Source organism: Apis florea, unplaced genomic scaffold (genome assembly GCF_048593485.1).
Source record: "Apis florea isolate Af1SG1 unplaced genomic scaffold, ASM4859348v1 contig_3195_pilon, whole genome shotgun sequence".
In the NCBI taxonomy this organism is placed as follows: Eukaryota; Metazoa; Arthropoda; class Insecta; order Hymenoptera; family Apidae; genus Apis; species Apis florea.
In genome coordinates this window covers 21,224-40,361 of record NW_028256722.1, presented here as the reverse complement: position 1 = coordinate 40,361, position 19,138 = coordinate 21,224, and the positions used below count along the sequence as shown (strand labels likewise).

At 31.2% G+C, this 19,138-nt stretch overlaps 1 protein-coding gene across 3 annotated transcripts in view; it reads left to right on the top strand.

Annotated features, from left to right (window-relative positions):
- The window catches only part of LOC100870006 (Regulatory particle non-ATPase 2), a 46,679-nt gene that overhangs the window by 7,952 nt on the left and 19,589 nt on the right, over positions 1–19,138 (top strand). For 2 of the 3 annotated variants that reach the window (XM_086910694.1, XM_086910695.1), the window contains exons 9-10: positions 588–803; positions 2,092–2,156. In XM_086910694.1, coding sequence (XP_086766820.1) covers positions 588–803; positions 2,092–2,156 — 281 coding nt within the window. Of the gene's footprint in view, positions 1–587; positions 804–2,091; positions 2,157–2,892; positions 3,009–19,138 lie in introns of those variants that run through there. The other variant, XM_086910696.1, reaches the window with a different exon arrangement.

Here is a 19,138-nt window from a genome sequence, read left to right as displayed (position 1 = left end):
TGTTAAAGATGAAGTAAACAAGAAGAGGAATTCAAATTTACGTTCTCAGTGCATTCAATATCTTTATTCTTTTAGTTTATATCTATTTTTTTTTTTTTTTTTTGATTTTTTACAGCTAATTCACTTATTTTTCACATTGAAGCGCACTCGAAAAATTGTACACGCGTGCATTCCAGATATACACGAAATACATATTCCTTTCAAAACCTCTCATTCTCATTCATAGAATCAATTTAAATACATATCTGCTCTTGAAAATTTCAATCTCGAGAAGTTATTTTATCTTTTTCCCATTACCCTAAATCTTCACTCGTTCCGAAATTACGAAATTAGTTCATCCTCACTTCTCATTCGAATTCTGAATAACAAATATAATATTTAAACAATTTTCGAAACAAAAATTCTTCTCGAACGAAAATCGAAAAATCGAAACACTTGCTTTTCCCTTAAAAAGAAAACAGAATATTATTTGAAATCAAAACGAATTCAAACCGATAATTTGATTAGAAAGATAATTTTCTTCCATGTACAAAACTATATATATACATACAATTTTTATTACATAATTTTTTCGTTTTTTTTTTCAGTATGCCCAAGAAACCCAGCATGAAAAGATCCTTCGAGGATTGGCAGTGGGTATCGCGTTTACCATGTACGGCCGTTTGGAGGAAGCCGATCCTTTGGTCGCTTCCCTTTGTGCCGACAAGGATCCGATTCTACGAAGAAGTGGAATGTACACGTTGGCGATGGCCTATTGTGGAACCGGAAACAACCAGGCCATCAGGAAGTTGCTGCACGTTGCTGTAAGAATTTTAGTTTTAAAGAACGCTCAAAAACACTCCTTTGTTGAATTTTTTTTTTTTTTCGTTTTCCTTTTATTTTTATCATCCGTGTTTCTCTTTTTTAAATAGAAATATCAAATATTTGACAACTTTATACGACGAATGAATTTAATCGAATGTTTTAATTTACAAATGTTTTTTTGTTTTTTGTTCTTTTGTTTTTCGATTTGCAATAGTATTTTGGATAAACTAAATATTTCTTTGCTATAACATTTTTTTTTTCAAATTTGCATTTGTGTGCTTCGATGTTTTTATTGAGAAAATTCGTACGAAACGATTAAAAGTCAGATCGGGATAAAACATTCTGAACTAAACTCCAATAATTTTTATCGTTTCGTATAGTGATGTATGCGCTCGTGAGCTGTTTGCAATGGAAAATAACTCTTTTTCTTCTAATCAATTTCAATTTCATCACGATTGAACATGTAATATTTTTTTTATTATTAATCGCGTGGTTTTTTTAGATTTATTATTTTATAATGCCATCAAGCTTTAAAATTTTTAATCGTTAAAGGATTTATTTGTGTATTTTAACGCAATAACATATATATATATATATATTTTTTTTTTAAAGATAATTGTATTGGAATTGCGTTTCATCGGTTTTAATTGATGTAATTCAATATATAAAAAAACCTTGATTCAACCTTATCAAATTGTTATTATATGATTTACGTTCTTAAGTAATTCTTATGATATTGATAATTTTAATTTTTAATAATTTTTACAGTTCTACCAGAAACTTGAAAAATGAAATAAGATAAACTAGGTACAAGTACATTCTATTTACCTCAAAGACTAATATAGAAATCTAATATCATAATTGTTCAAAATTCATTCATCAGATCAAAAATTATCTAACGACAAATTGATGAGTATTTTTTTCTTTTTCTTTTTTTTTTATAAAATTAACAAATAAGAAAGAGTAATATCATTTAGTGACAAGATACCAAGATACCATATCATATGTATATCATAAAGCAATTCATATTTACATTCATTTTAAAATTATATATATATATATATTTTTTTTTTCTATACCATAATTTTCAAGATAAAAATTTTTATCTATCTTTCATTCAACCACGAATTATCTGAGATGTATTTACGTCATGGTTTCGATCGAAGGACACTGGTTTAATAAGTGTGAATAAAATTCAAATTATAAAAAAAGGCTGAAGTTTGTTTTCGAACATTCCATTTACTTTACATGTTCATTATAATAACGTGAAACGTTACGTTGTTCCAGGTCTCTGATGTGAACGACGATGTTCGACGAGCAGCGGTCACCGGCCTCGGATTCTTGCTGTTCAGGTGAGTACCACAAAAGAATACTTAAACTCATGGAAGTCAATATACGAGGTCGAGGAATGCGGATTCCTCGAGGTGGCTAGGCTTAGTATCGATGTTCCTTCCGCAAGTTTTCTGGCTTCCTGGAATAACCTAGATTCACGGGGTTAATAATATCGATGAGAGTTATTTCGATGATAGTGTGCGCAAATATCTAAGAAGAAATACCTGGAAAAAGAAGGGAAAATAAAAATTGATAAAATTTTGAACCTGCCAATCTTCTAAACTTTAAATTTTTAATATGAATCATCATGATTTTTTTTTCCTTTTTTTTATTGATCGTTATACTTTTAATTTTGACAAATTTCTTTTGATTTGAACATAATACATTTCTGTTTTATTAAATTTTTTCATGATAGGATTGTTCATATAGTTTTGTGCTCGTATACTTTTACATTAAATTCATGTTTAACATTGTTTTCGCTATCTTAAATTTTTATCCGAATAATAATCGGCAATTGATGTTATTTTTGCGATTTTATCAAACTGTATTGATTTGTTCGATAAATTAGGCAGGCTTATATTGTTTCTAAACACTGCTTAAAATTTTAGTTTTATCGAAATCGTAATTTCTAAAAGATCGGTGTTGATTTTTCAATTAATTTCTTAATCGATTTTGCGAAAATAGAAGATTTGCAACGTAGCTTATTAAAGTGATTACTATTCTGAGATCGTGTTAATGTTTCGTACTTTTTTGCAGTGTTTAAATATTTTTTTCCTACGCCGTTCAACAAGTACCTTCAGAAAGTGCACTTTCAAGCTAAAGTATTTCCTTTTTACTGTAATAATAAAAAAAAATTTTAAAGTTATTATAAATTAAATTTTGGATTATTCGATCAAAATTCAAATCAAATTAAACTGCACACACAAGATTTTCAAGATATCGTACACGGAATGGAATTTACGTTTAATTAAATTTAAATCTAAAAAAAAAAAAAAAAAGAAAATATTAGAATACATATATATAATTTTTTCTCTTGCATAAGTACTTCCTCTGAAGAGGGTCTTCGAGAGACGATTTTACTTTAATCAATTCGATATCAGCTTATCAGAGTTCCATTAGGAATTGATAAATTGCTGTATCTTCTGAGATTACGTTCGAATTGAAAATGATCTTATTTCCTTTCTCTCTCTTTCTCTCTCTCTGTCTCTCTTCATTTTTTGTTTAATTTCAAAAGATTGACCGAAAGTTATTCATTTAGTAGCTTCTCTCTTGTGATTTCGGTTTGTTGGTAACTCATTATTATATTAATAATCTTACTAAAACTTTTGTGCATTAAAAAACTGTTTGATTGCACTGCATTCTATTGCGTTTTTCGCGACTCATTTATTATCGTCTTTTTTTTATTTGAAGTAAGATTTTTATATCTTAATCTTTTTATATCTTGTTTTCTTAAGGAAAGATGAATTAATTTCTTCTTTGTCGAAACAAAGCGATATATCCATATTCATATTTCCTTTACGAAATCTATGATTCGCGATGCATTAATTTTTTTTTTAATGTAAATATGATGATTACGTAGGCAGAATGTTTGCGTATATATTTTCACTTTTAATAAATGTACTCGCAATTTCAGTAAATGATATCGGATTTTATAAAATGGAACAAACAAATGAAATAATATGTACAATTCACTCTTGCACATGTTAGTTAAAATATATATATATATATATTTTGCAATTGCAAATTGTCTTAAAAATAAATAATACACACACGTACACTTCTCTTCTTCAAAGATAAATAACGAAATTTTTTTCACACCTCACTTTTCTAAAAAAAAAAAAAAAAAGACTACATTTACACAAATAAATTCCTTCAAACATTATAATTTCTCTTATAATTTCATCGGTTTATCAATAATATTTAAACTCCCTCACATTTCATTTCACGTTTTATTCAATAACGTTATTAAACGTTCGCATTCCTCAAATATTTCCAATCCATAACTCCGCCAATATTTTAAGTTGGACGATAATCACAGCTCTTCCATATTCTTCAAAAATTTATCTCACAATTTCCCCGATACACCATCGAATCCAATATTAATTAAACTTCATTAATATCCTTCGAACCGTTCCACTTCATCTGTTCCATCCATCTTCAACCTGAATATCCCTCTCCCCTCCCCCCCTCCTACATCGTATTCCTCGAACACTTTATTCCCCATTCTCGCTCAACTTTTATAAATTCAATTTCACCCATTGTAACCGTATCTCAAGCTCAAAGGCGTGCCAGAATCTCTTTCAAATTTCCCCGATCCCCTCGAAAATTCCTCGAATTTCCTGTTCCATCGCCCTCCCCTCTCCCCCTTACGCGAGAAGGCGTTTGTTTTCCATCGAATAACCTTTCTCCATCCCCTCGTGCAACTGAATCTCGCCAAACTTTTTTAATACCTCGATTTATACCATCTATATATATATATATATGTATATACACTGATCGACGATCGAAGGCCCAATCGATCGCCTTTTCATCTCTCAGAATTTGACGGATTGAAGGTTGCTTTCATCCCGCCGTTAACTCGTCCAATATCCGGCCTGGTCCGGTTCCCATTCTCGTTTCGACAATTTCACGGTGGAGTTTTCGCGGTCTGGAGGCCGCCGGTGGTTAATCTGCGCCGACATTTTCTATTAAGCAGAGCAGAGGGGGAGAAGGATCGATCAAACGGCGATCCCCTTTCAAATCGTGGAGCCGAAGGAAAAACCGTGACAATTTTCTCGATCGCTTTTATTTATATCCGTGCGACGGGGTTCGGCCCCGTCTCTGTTGATCGATCGATCAACCCTTGAGAAATGGGGATCGGAATGAATAGCTTTCTTTCGAATTAAAAAAAAAAAAAGAAGGAAAAAGTTAGTTGCGAAAGTTGGAACTTGGTTTGGAAGGTAAGTATTAAGGATTAATTCTAATAAATAAATAAATAAATAGAAAATGTTTATATCGATTGGATTTATTGGTTCGAATATTCTTTGTTTTTCTCCAGATATGTGGATTCTTGTGGTTGATAATCGAATCGAATTTGGCGGGATGGAATTCGAAGTTGAACACTCGAGGAGAAAAGAAAAGGAGTGAGTTTAGGAAAATGGATATCTGATTTGTTTATCTCGCCCTTATTCTATTCAGTGAATTGCGTGCAAGCGTGTTAAAGGGTGGCGAATCCAGCCCCCGCGCCAGGGATTTGTTTCACAAAGTTTCACTTTAGAGGGTCGAATTAATCCTCTCCTTTCGATCCACTTCCGATCTTTCGAGTTTGCGGGCAGATATAGGTTGTTTCATATTGTTGAGCGATGGATGATATATTATTGACGTTTTCGTGCTTGACTTTGATCCCTTCAGAGGGATGATAAAAAATTAATTGGACGATTCCAGGAAATAAAATTTAATTTTTCGTACGATGAAAATTATTAATGAATTAAAGCTCGATTGAAATAATAATTTTTGCGTGTGGTTTATTTTATATTCTTCTTCAGAATTTGTTTTACAAGTTCATTTTGAACGTTTGATGGAGGTTTCGAGAAATTTTATTCCAAATTTATCTTCTTATCAAATTTGACAATTCTACATATCATCGTTGAATTATTTATCACAAGTTTCTTTGTAACTGCCATATTTATTAATTCTTTTAGTTTAAAATCGTAAAAAGGAAATATTTTGCATAATTTCATTGTAAAACAGCGCATGTTATTCCACTGCTTAAAATTCTCAAGTCGTTTACATTTCCATTGTACAATTACTTGTACAATTACATAACAACGTTAAAAATTTCCAAATTATATTATCCACGCGTTCCGTTCGAGTTTTCAAATTCGAAGAAAAAGTTTTTCTTCCCCGTGGTTTCGTTCCAGGGTGCATTCGAATTCTTCTTGCTCGTCAATGAATCTCGATACGGCGGGCAATCGATATCAGTGGCCCCGTAGAAACTCTTAATTGAAAACAGTCGATCGATCTTCGTGGTATCGCGGAATGGACTGTCGAGCAGGATGAATGGTCGGCATCCTTGCATCTCGCGATAGTCGTGGATCATTGAGTACAAAATTTTACACGAATTTTTTACTCCGTGGCGAAATATTTCTCGAGATAATTCTCTTTTAATGATACGAAACAGTCAGTCGATCTTTTCTCTGTGTTTTTTCGTAAATTTTTAAATTAACATTCTCTCTCTTTTCGAGTAGAAATCGTTAAATCGAGGATAAATTAGGGATAATTGTACGAATTATATATATATTTTTATCAAAAATTAACAAATTAATTTTCCGCGAAGTACTCGATTTAAGTCAATTTGGCCCACTGCATTTAAACAATATTCGATTAGATGTCTGATCTTAATCAACCCATGAGAATCCCTCGTCCGTTTCATTCATCAAGATTTATTCAGTCCTCAGGCGAGAAATTCGAGTCGATAAGGGATGAATGAATCGGTTGAACTCGAGTTGTTGATACAACGCTGGGTTAAATAGACTCGAAAAATGGGGGAAATCGATGACCTGTGTGATGCAGCGAGGAGCGGTCGAAGAGGGACATTTTAAGCAGGGACAAGATCCTAAGCTAAGCCCGATTTTAATCAACGCTGGTAATCAGGGGATAAATGTAAATTAATTTCTGGCGAGACGAGGGCGATTTCTATCCGCTAAATGGGATCCGCGAATCGTGACTGGATTATTTCGCCTCTTTCCCTCGTTAAATTGTGTCCATTGATTTCGATTATGGATCGTTTGAAACCCGATTCTTTGGATAAGGAAGTTAGTCGACGAATTTTCTTAGTTTAAGGGGATGTTTTTTCTTCTTTTTTAAAGATTACTCGCATCTTTCATAAATAACATCCATTTCGAATACGGTTTCGTAGAATAGAATAGATTTTATTCAAAATTCTTTGTGACAAATTACGAAAGGAAACTGTCTTAACAGCTATACAAATAGAATATTTATTTTGTTAAAATGATAAAAAGAATATATTCAAAATGGCCGCAGACCAGAGTTTCTATAATAATATTAAATTAAATCCAAGGATCGAAGTGAGATGTTCTAAATATTATATTCAAATAGGTGTGCATTAATTAAATAATTGTTTAATTCATTTGTGTAGAATGAATTCTTCAAACATTTTCGATATAATCGAGTCCATCCATCGTTATTTCGGTTAAATGAATTATTAGAAAGATTTGGGCTGTCCCCAAATATTTGGCAACCACTGTTACACCGGCCTCTTTTTATCGGGCAAAAATCAAGCCGGAAGTGGTCGATAACAGAGATATATCGCAGTCGTTAAGCGGAACTGTATTTGCACCGTGTCTATTTGCACAATCCATAATTTCTAGGAAACGAATAGAAATTCAACGGTTGGACGAACCATTCGTTTCGTTTCGTCCTTTCCCCTTTCATCTCCCCTCATCTATCCATCTTTATTCACAGCAATTTCGAGCACGGAATGATCGAGTTAGCAGTAAAATATTGCACCGAGAAATACAATGGACGATGGAACAACGTTTATGCGTGTCGTCGAATTTGAAAAAAAAAGGAAAAAAAATTATAAGATCGAATTGAAACAGAAATGAATCTTAATCGTGGATCTCGAAAATCTTAACAGCAATTGTATTAGTTTATTTAATTAATTAACATATACGTATTATCAAAATTGTCGTCAGAGTCGATGTCATTGATCATCGATGATCAAGAAGATGAATTTCATAAACGAAAGGGGAAAAGAGCACTTATCAATTTAAGGAAATTGGAGAAATTATCTTTGCTTTCTGACATTACAATAAGATAATAAGGTGATTAATCAGATTATTCACTTTGGGATGCGATTTATTAATCCTCCATCATTTGTCATATTATTTTACAACAAACTCGTTAAAGATTCCATGAAAATATAATATTATTGTTATTGTTATTCTTCCCAGCAAATGAATTTCAGAAAGAAAATCATAAATCATATCATTTAGTTGTTTAAATCTAGTTTTAAATATATATATATATATTTTGCAAAGGAAAAGAAAAATTGTTATTTTACTTTATATTAAATCTTCACAAATCATTCAATTTGATTTTCGCAAAAATCTAATTTAACAATCAACGATAAAAATATAGAAATAAATTAAGGAATAATCATCGATACGATTATTCTATTCAATTTTAAAATTTTCAAACTCTTGAATTTGTATGTACAAACAACGTAGAACAATGCTAGATAGATAAAAGCAATCGATATTGAATTCGTCCAATTATGCAAATCGTAAAAGCGACAAACAAAATTTCCCTGAATAAAATCCGACGTGGAAATATAACCCGTTTTTGCTTTTCAATTACCGGATAATTAAACTCGTGTCACGAATATTAACAAAGATCCATACTAATTTTCCACGAAAGATTAACCGAATCCACACACTTTCAAAAATCAAAACATCGTGTATTTTCCAAACGACGTGATAATTTATTCGATTGTTACAAAATCAACAAAATCTTCTTCCAAATCTTCCATTCGTTAAGAAAAAAAAAAAAATCCAAAGAACTTAATTATGTAAGTCTTAATTTCGAATTAAAAAATCATTAAGCTACTATTGGAAATGTTATAGTTTTTATTCAAACTAAACGACTAGGTTTTGTTGATATATGTATCATCAACGTTTTTCTTTTCTTTTTTTTTTTTTTTTCTTTCTTTTTCTGTTGCTTAATGAATTCCCTTATTCGAGCTTTATGACCATTTACGGTTGTTTGAAGCCATTTTTCCTTCGAGTTGGTTAAGTAATCATTAATCTTCTCCGAGAGTACTTAGCACACATGCTATATTCATGATAATTGCAACTGTTCATTCTGAAGTTCTCGATGCATTTGCTCAAGGAATAACATATTAAGTTAATACTAAATCGATTTGGATACTCGTGTTACGTTTGTTTCAACAAGCTACTTTTTATTTCTGTTTGAAACGATTTTATCATTTTTGTCGAATATTTATTATTTTTTTTTTTTTTTTACATTTAAAATTTATTTTTCTTCAATATAAATTTCTCTATACAAATTGTACCAGTGTTTGGATATTTTTGGAAACGATTATATTTTAAGAATGGATTAAAACGTGTTAAATGTATTTTTTTAATTAGTTTCTCGGTGATCAAAATATCAAATTTTTACTAGGATATCAAAAAAAGTTGATGCACTTTGGTATTGGCGTAAGAAAAGTGTCGTGAATCGAAAACAAAAAAAAAAAATAAATTACTTTTCAGAAAATTGATTATTTACGCAACATTTCATGACACTAGTACTTCAACTTCAACTTCAACTTTTGACATTTGTAGTATTGAACCTCACATGTGACATTTTTCCGAATGGTAGAGCAGAAAATATTCCCGGAATACAATAGAAATTAAAAATTGTCGACTTATGATATTTTTCTTACGAAGGTGTGAATCATAGAAGTATTAATACTTTTGAATACGTTGAATAAATAAGATAAGAAAACATTTTCGATGATCTATTTTCTTTGGAAAGAAAAATTCATTTGAAACGAAATTCAAATTGAGAGAATGTAACGAAGATATTATATTTATTAATTTGTTTGGGTTTCATTACGCAACGCAAACAAATTTTTAATAAATTATTAAATTTCAAGCAAAATTTTTCTGTAAAAAATAAAAAAATACATTGTAAAAAGTTATTATTAATTATCATGCATAAAATATAACAAAATTCATTTATAATAATTTTTTTATTTCTTTCAATTCTTTTTGATCTTTTACCTTCATTGTTCGACAACATTGACACCTTCCCTCGAAAATTGTAACTCGTAAACACGTATCGCAGGCAATATAAAATGAATTTCGAAACAATTCATGCAAAATTAACGCACGCATAACCGAGTTCTTTGTTTTAATATTCGCAACACGTGTTTAATTACCCCGTAATCGAAGGTTATCTTTTATCTAGATTATTCCATGTTTCGCCTAAATTTACCGAATTATTTATATCTCATCGAATGCGTTTAATAGTTTGGCGAAATTTATATACGATAAATGAAATTTGCCAATGAATAACAATATTCTCGGGGCAAAATATTGTGTGAAAATATTCCTCCAAGGAGAGATTATATTTATGGAAATGGTTAGGGAGAGGCAGAAGGAATATTCCATCCGGAGTTATTTTCCTTTCGGATATTTCTTTAAATGGGAATATATTTTTTCCATTGTCTCGAAGAGGATGAAAAAGTGAATTCGTGTATTCATAGTCCACGATTCGAACATGTTTCATCTTTGAATGTGGAAGTGACTTGGAAATGGAATTGGAAACCTCGAGGAATGAAAAATTAATGAAATCTTATAATTTTTATTAGAGATGTGATGATAAAAGTTGGAAATTTTCAACTCGTCGTAAACTCTCCAACTTTAATTTAACGAGTTGAATTAAATATTGAGAAAAAAAAAAACAATACTCGTTTCTTTCTTCGACATAAATTAACATACGGTGGTTCGAAGTTGGTTTTTGTCAATTTTTCTTTTCGATAACGCAAACATACATGTTGTGGAAGTTTTCTGTCTTCTCCATTCGCGTCACAAATATTTTTAGAAAAATGTACGTAACGCGAAGGAAATTTTATCAAGCATTTCTTTTTAGTATGCATAGTCATTTTGGATTATTGTTTCTTAATCCTTTGCTTATCAGAAAATTGGTATCTTTTCGAGAAACATGTAATTCAACTTTTCTTACTTTGTTCCATTTCTTGAATAAAGAAAATTTATGAGCAAATTTTTTTATCCTTAAAGCAAGATCCCTTATCGTGGGATGATGAGAGAGAAATTCGCAAGAAACTTTTTTTTTTAAAAAATTGTATAAAGAATTTAAATTTCGTAAGAAACAGAAAAAAGAATCCTTCGATCGAACGTCATCCTCGCTTCCGGGAGCTTTCATTTTCGGCCGAGCCGTGTGTTCGTCGACACGAATACGTGCACAGCTCAGGCGCATCACTTTTATTATGCAAATCAGTAGACGTTGCAGAAAAATCCCCTGTTTCCCCGGATAGGTTCGAGTTTACTTCTATCGAAACCCGACTGATATTCAAATATTACCAATAACACGATTCCATCGAATTTCATACATAAATTTCGGAATAGTATTATTTCATATACGCCACGAACGTGTATCTCGTTCGTTGTTTCTTTCCACTTTCTCGCGGTTCAGGTTTATTCTTTTCCCCTTTCCTGATCATTCTGAATATTTTAACGTACGATATTTTATTTTATTTATCTTTTGCCTAATATTGCAATGGATATTTGGGCATTTCAAATGTTAGATAGAAATAATAGATATTAAACAGAATTATGGTATTTTTTCGACAAATATACTTTCCTTACAAATTTATAAATTTTTGTTGATGACACGCTGATTCGAACAATACTTTATGAAGAAAAAGAACTGAAAAAACGAGGGAAAAGTATCAACAGACTGTTGCACTTGTGAAAAGAGGTAAAGATGAACAGCGAAGAGAAAGAGGGCGGAAGAAATGTAAGGGAGCTAGGTGACGATGAGACAGTATAAGCAAGATAATAGACGAAAAGGCAAAGTGCAGCCTCTTTCCCTCTGTTGTGCCCATTTGCATTTTTCTCGACACGTATAATTTTCTGCCAAAGTTTCTTACTTTTCGCGTAGATCTTTTTCACGTCGAACAATACCATCACCGGTTAATTCAGGATATATAATCGCAATTTTTATGATCCACATGAATCAGAATTACCGCACGTAGCCTGCACGGATCGACACATTTGCGGGAGATAAAAAGAAAAATATGTATTCAAATGTGATGCGAAATGTGATATTGTCGGCGCCTCTCTCTCGTTCGTGTTTCAAAATAAATAAATTTCGTACAGTGAAAATTGTGTACGCCACACTCCCCTCCCTATATTCGATTCGTTTCGACGATAAACTGTACGCGCGCGAAATTTGCACGAGAGCCATTGTCACGAGCACTTTGAAAGTCGACGAAACAAAATACAATCGATGCTTCCATTGTGTTTCGCAACTGTTCGCTTTCCTTCGAACATCATCGACCAGAGATATCGATTTTTTTGCTGGCCTACATCGGTAATTATAAACGGATTATTAGTTTAAACGAAATGTCGAATTTCGAAATTCGCGCCATTATTTTCGATTGGTACACGAGGGGAAAATAGATGGTGGTTTAATTGCTTTATTAAGTCTACTCGAGGAAATGATTAACGAAATAAAGTTCGTCTTTTTTTTTTTCTTTATAAATTTTGAAAAATTTATTCCAAGTAATATTCTTATTGTAGTACGATGCATTTTTCCTTTTAATTTTCAACATTGATTAAGTGAGAGTGCATCTTAACCGCGAATCTATTAATTTTGTAACGACATTGAGAAGTTAAAAGCGTCAAAAATGAAAAAAAAAAAAAGGAAAGTGAGAAAGGGAGATAGATAGATATGATAAATTCTAATTATTTTATAATCCAATAGAAAATCTCTTCTTCCATTTTGGCGAACGTAAATTTATCATTCGGATAAATGATAGTGAAGATAAATGTGCAAGCGAAACGTTCTTCCGGATGCTGGATTGCATGATGGTAAATAATCGATGATATTTCACCGGGCTGAAGAATTTTTGTTCCTTTTTTTGTGACTGGCAATTGTTCAAATATGTTTTCAAATCGTCTTCTCTGACGATTACTGACAAATTTATAAAAGGCGATGTATTTTTTTTTTCTTTTTAATTAAATTTAGAAAATTTGTATTCATTCACTTTTATAAATTTCTGCTTTGAAAAGATTAATGCAACATGTATTATATGGTTTATCGTATTTATACGAATAATAAGTCCTTTGTAGAATAAGATCAATATTACGATGAAAATTATTAATCAAGCATATTAATGAAGCTCGAAACTGGATTGCATTTGTCGTATGAGTGTAACTCTCTTGTTCAATTTGTCTTTGTCTCGTACTCTTTGAAGTGTTATTTGTTCTTTGATAAAGTTCATTCTTCAAAAGAAAGATTTTATTCAAAAAAAAATAAGAATTCGTACGTATTGAAAAATTTCATCTTTTTTGATAAAAAAAAAAAGAAGTTATCAGCGTGATTTTTAAAAATATTGAAATAATATTGGAATCTTTAATATTTTCGTGATGTCGATTTTGTTGAATATTTTATGATATTTGATTTGCAGATAATGCTTTATCAAATCGGGAAATATAATGAAACTTTAATTCTTTCGAGTAAATATCGATAATATCATATTTATCTGAATAATTTTTTTTTTTCTTTTCCTTTGAATTATGATTGAGAATTATATCGAAAATAAACTTAGACATTAAAGAAGTTATTTTCTTCGTTTACAACTGTGGGAAATAAATGGGAAATAATTCGTTATTTATTTGTTATGCTTTAATTTGTTATTTGTTTTTAAAAATAACACTGTGAAATAGCGTTGTATTATTATATTTAATGTTAAAAAAATAATTTAGAAATTATAAAAATTGAGGATAAAATTGGCAGACGTTATGGTAGATGTATTTAACTTCAAAAACTTTCATTTAATTCATTCAGTGTTAAAATATTGACTATCCAAACTTTGCTTAATTGAAACGCCGATCATTCGAACGATTATTTATTCTGGACAATTATTGGACCATAGAATAATTCACGTGTCTAATTTGAACTATGATTACATTTTAGGACACGATAGAGTTTAAAATTTCGAAATATCTCCTGCGAATTCGATGCTTCCATTCGATTTTCTTCGTTTGAAAAAAAGGAAGAAATGGTGCAAAAATTGGAAAGTTAATTAATTTTAACGCATTCGAGATCGCATCGAAAATCTGGAAATGCAACAAAATGGAAGATTGTGCATTGTGTGAAAAATTCTTTTTCATCTTTCTTCGAAAATGCATCGAATCGTCACAGAATAATAAATTTATAAAGTGCACGTAAATACAAATAATTACATATTTTTATTACAAAATTATACAAGACTATAAACACGCGTTATCAATGGTGAGCACGAAAATGAAATTTTATTATTCATTTTATTGAAGGTCGATAAGAATAGATCGGGATGGATCCAAGTTCATTAAGTGATCGGAATCGCGGTCATTTGTTCCAAATTTCTTTATCACAAGCACGTGTGAAGAAACGAAACGCCACCACGCATTCATTTCTATAACGATAACGAAACGATCGTTTGCCTCGTTACTATCTTCTCCTGTCCAATTTGTGGTTTAACCAGCCACAGAAATAATACTCGATATCGTATATCCATTTATATGTAGGGAACCTCCATGCCAATTTCAGGAATAAGTAACGGCGAGGAATTAAGAGGGCACCACTGTGCACTTTTCTTTTATTTTATTCTCGTGCGTATGGTAAACGATGAATTGAGGTTAGGTTTTTTTATTTCTTTAATTGGAAAATTCTAAAATAGCTCTCGAAACATGTATTGAACGTTAAATAATTCTGTATTGAATTAATTAATAGTGTTCGAATAATAATGTGAATGTTGTATATTAAAAGATTGGATTACTTTTATCTATTATTTCTATTACTAATTCTCATGTATTTAAAATTAATTTTAAAATAAAATGTAATTTAAAAATTATCAGATTTGGTAATAATAATTGAAAATCAATGAGTATTATATGGTTTCATTTGTGGTGACATTATTCTTGAAAATTGCACTGGAATAATGTTATAATGTTAGATCATAGATTTTCATTGCAAATACATATATATATTTTTTTTATATATATATATTACGCACATTTCGGATATTTTTACGTAATGTTCACGAATGTTGCGATGTTTTATCGAAACAATTTTCCAGATAAAATCATTCGAATTCCTTTCGATCTCGTAACAAGGAGAGAAAGAAAAATTACGTGACACCGATTAAACAGAGAAATGGAAAATAGTCGGACGTAAATTTGCATTAATGGCACATGTGCGTTCCCGCGCTATCGATTTTCCCGCCAATTATATTCCCGCTTTCTACGAATCCCCGCGTTCTTTCGATGTGTACGCCACATTTTCACTATTTAAATTCCATAAATTTTTAATTACAAAATTCGTTAGATTTTCACAAGCAAGCAGAAACTTTAGGGGGAAAATTTAGTTTTCAATTAGAGAAACTTCGTTTCAAAAACGTGCAAACATATTAATGTTAATCTTTCGCTCTATGATCAAGGCTCGAAAATAATAATCAAATATCTTTGTATTTCTTTCTTTATTAACATAATTTTTGATACAATTTGTGTTTTACAATTGTATTTCGCACTTTCACGCGTGTCTCATTCGGGGGCCGTCGATTTTTGTATTGCGGGTTTCCCAAGTTTTCCAAGCAGATTCGCGAAAATTAAATATTTCGTTCTCGAGCTCATCGCGTTAATGCCGGTCCCTCTCGAGATGACACAGGCGGAAAGCTGCTACTGACATCCGCCGCGAGCTCGAAGGAAAATAACCGGACGTTGAGTGGAGTCGCTATTGTTTCCCCGGAATGTCGGGGGATACTTGAAAATTCTAGCTCTACGTCTGCCAGGCAAATATTATTTTCCATTCCGAGGGAAATTTTTGTTCCCCGTATCCAACGTGTCCTAGCCCAAAAAATTGTCCTCTTCTCGAGATGCATCTCAATGGATCTTCGATTGTTTTATCTTACAACAACTTGATCTACGTATAATTTTATCTTTACATTCGTGTTCTCAATTGTGTACTTTCAGCAGACTACTTTTTTCCAAAATTTCGTACAGACAAATTTACAAATTTTATTTTGAATTGATCTGTAGAATAGAAATATGGATATATGGTATATTGTAATACTAATGTAATACTCTGATCAGTTTTTTTTTTTTTTTTTTTTTTGGTTTTAATAAGTCGTTGACGAAAAGGAAAAATCTTTAGGAGAATTATAAATGTTCTATGTTTTTTAAAATATTTTCACAAACGTGTTTGATGCACATTTTTATATAACAGATTATAATTGTTCATAATAATCTTTAACACTCGAAATTCAAGCAATTTCTCACTCGAACCGTGAATTTTTGAAAAAAATTTTTCGTATAACATCTGTTACTGTTTAATTACGAATTAATAACAGAGAATAAAACGAACAATAAGCTTTATCGTTTCACGAATCCACTAAATGCATCCACTCATTAACCTTAATTATCTGTATTGTTAATTAACCTCGATATCCAACCGGCGTCACGATGAAAAATGAAAAATAAGATCAAAGGGTAGTCATTTCGTGTGCTTGGTATTATATGCGAATATTTTACTGCGATCGAATCTACTACCCAAGATAGCTCGAATTCATAAGTTTTCAATGCGAATTCGAACACGATGCAATGCACTTCTACATTCTTCTCCCTACAAAAGGGGTCGAATATCGGACAGGTCTCGTTTCCTTTGATAAGACACAATGTTCACATAGCATTGTTCAAAACTTTTCCATCATTTCAAAATAGCTAAATATATTCTTTATTGAATATAAATTTTATAACAAAATTCTTCTTTTCTAATTTGTATAATATTTTTCACATTAATATTGTGACAATATTAATAATATTGACTTAAATTTTCTGATTTTTTTTAAATATATAAGAATCAGAATCAGATAGAAATAGATATGTAATGTATCTATATTATGCTCTTTTGAATTTAGATCTTAGATTTATCGAATTTTACAATTAATTTTACACACCAAATTTGAAAATTTCTTCTTTAGAAAAAAAAAAAGGATGCATTCTTCTCTTGGAAATTTCCATTTCTTGCGAGATAAAACTTGGTCCAACTTGCCTTTCAGACTTGGTCAACCGATTTCCTAGTTCGATAGCAGTTGCTGTGATGGGAAATGTAAAAAAAAAAAAAAAAAAAAAAAAAAAAGGAGAAATAAATGGTTGTGCTCGAGGAAGCTCGGGCCTTTTATTCGCGTAGATTAACGAGAAGCTAGCAGGCCACGAGATTAATTCTTTACGCGAAAACAGATTTTCGTGAAAGGAAATCGATCGACTTCTCGAGAAATTTCTTGTTTGCTTCTCGCTTTGAAGATTGTAGATCCACCCTTTCTGGAAGAATCCTGATAATTTTTGAAACTCAGAATTTCAGAAGTTCGATGCTTAAATATGATGCTCTTTATGCTTTCGACGTTTAATTATTGGCCTCGATGCCTTTCGAGTGCAAAAATCAATTATTATAATCTTAGAAAGATGAACGTTGGATAATTCTTTACGCTAGAAAGGAATTTTATTTTTATCAAAGTAAACTCGTTTCTCGCATTCTAAACGTAACTTTTTTTCGCTTAGACGATCGAATAAAATTTCGAATATATTCGACAAATTTTGTTATACATTCGTTTAAAATTATTATTATTAAAAAATATAACTTTGAAAAAAGGGGAACGATAATTTATCTCCACGATTAATATTTCTTAAATTAAAAGAGATGAAATTTCTTTTTTGTGTCCAATTTAAAAGTATCGCGCGTTTAAATTTTTATATCATCATTTTTTTTTGGAACAGAGGTGTCGGTTTCGGGCCGTTAATGAGAAATCTACGAATCACACAGGTGTCCCAGTTACTTCTATTCCATCTTGTTTCTTTCCACGTTCATTAAAATTCTTGGGAATAAAATCAAAGTAATGCCATTTTTCGATCCTGTCTCCATCATGTAAAACAAAATACAGCAAATCGTATATATAATAAATTTTGCCTCTGCATCCATGTCGCAAATATTGTTTCTGTAAACAAAAATATGTCTTCTACTTTCGATTCCCTCTTCAGCATTTATTTGGCGTATTTATTCGATATTTTCATTGCTGGCCTTTGTTGGAATAATGCATATTTATATTTTTTTCGGAATGATGCAAAGAAATTTCGAAAGATGAAATGGAATTATTGGAATTATTTTTCGTGTTTATTGTTTGTTATTGTTCGGACTAAATAATATACCTTTTTGTTTTACTTGAATCGTGTATTTTTCATTTTAACGATACTATCAATTTTCACGTTTTTGTTTTAAAAATGGCTTATCGATAATTCCTTAATAATAAGATCTTCCCAGGAGAAATTAATACAAATTTTTAAATTTTTAATTTTTCAATATTATTTGCATAAATTTTAATGCTAGATAAAAGACACTAGACTTTCAATTACTGAAAAATAATCGATTAACTTATCCCAATTCTATTATTCGTGCAAATTAAAATTTAGAAGCAAAATAAAAATCTTAATACCTCACTTTGCATATTTTATTATTCGTTCTGTAGATTTTAAATTATTCATTAAATTTTCCACAAACATTCACAATCGTTTGTAATATCGATAATAATAATAATTTTAAACAAAATCACGTAAAACATATATCATTTCGAGAGTTTTCGTCGAGTTGAGCCGAAGAAGGAAACTGCACGATTTCCTCGAGTTGATAATCACAAATTGCCCCTTAATCGCCGCCAGCCAAGTGAAAATCGTAGTGAAAGGCCCCCAAGCCTCGTATCATCGACTAAATAATCGCGTCTTACAATTAGCCTGGTGGCCAAGTTCTCGATCGAACTCTTCGGGCTGAATAATCGATCCTTGGTCGGCAAATTCGAGACGAGAAATTGGATTAATCGGGGCCACGTAACATATCGTAATATCGTTCCACGTTTCAGGCATTAATCATCGCCCCGGAACGAATTTCGCGGAGAAAGAATTGAACAAGTGGCTGGAATTGGATAGGCTGGGATGAGATCAGGTTTCGATGTGTGGAGAAGGATACCGCGTCGATCGTAATAATAAATATCACGGCTTTCTATTTTATTTCCCCTCCACGTTTTCGTGTTTTCCCTTTATTCGCTCCGCCAATCCTTGAAAATGGAATCTCGAACTGGATTTGGCTAATTTTTTTTGGATTATTCTCTCTTCTAAGTGATATGGACAGATGAAGAAAAATGATACGAGAAAATTGTGGTTGA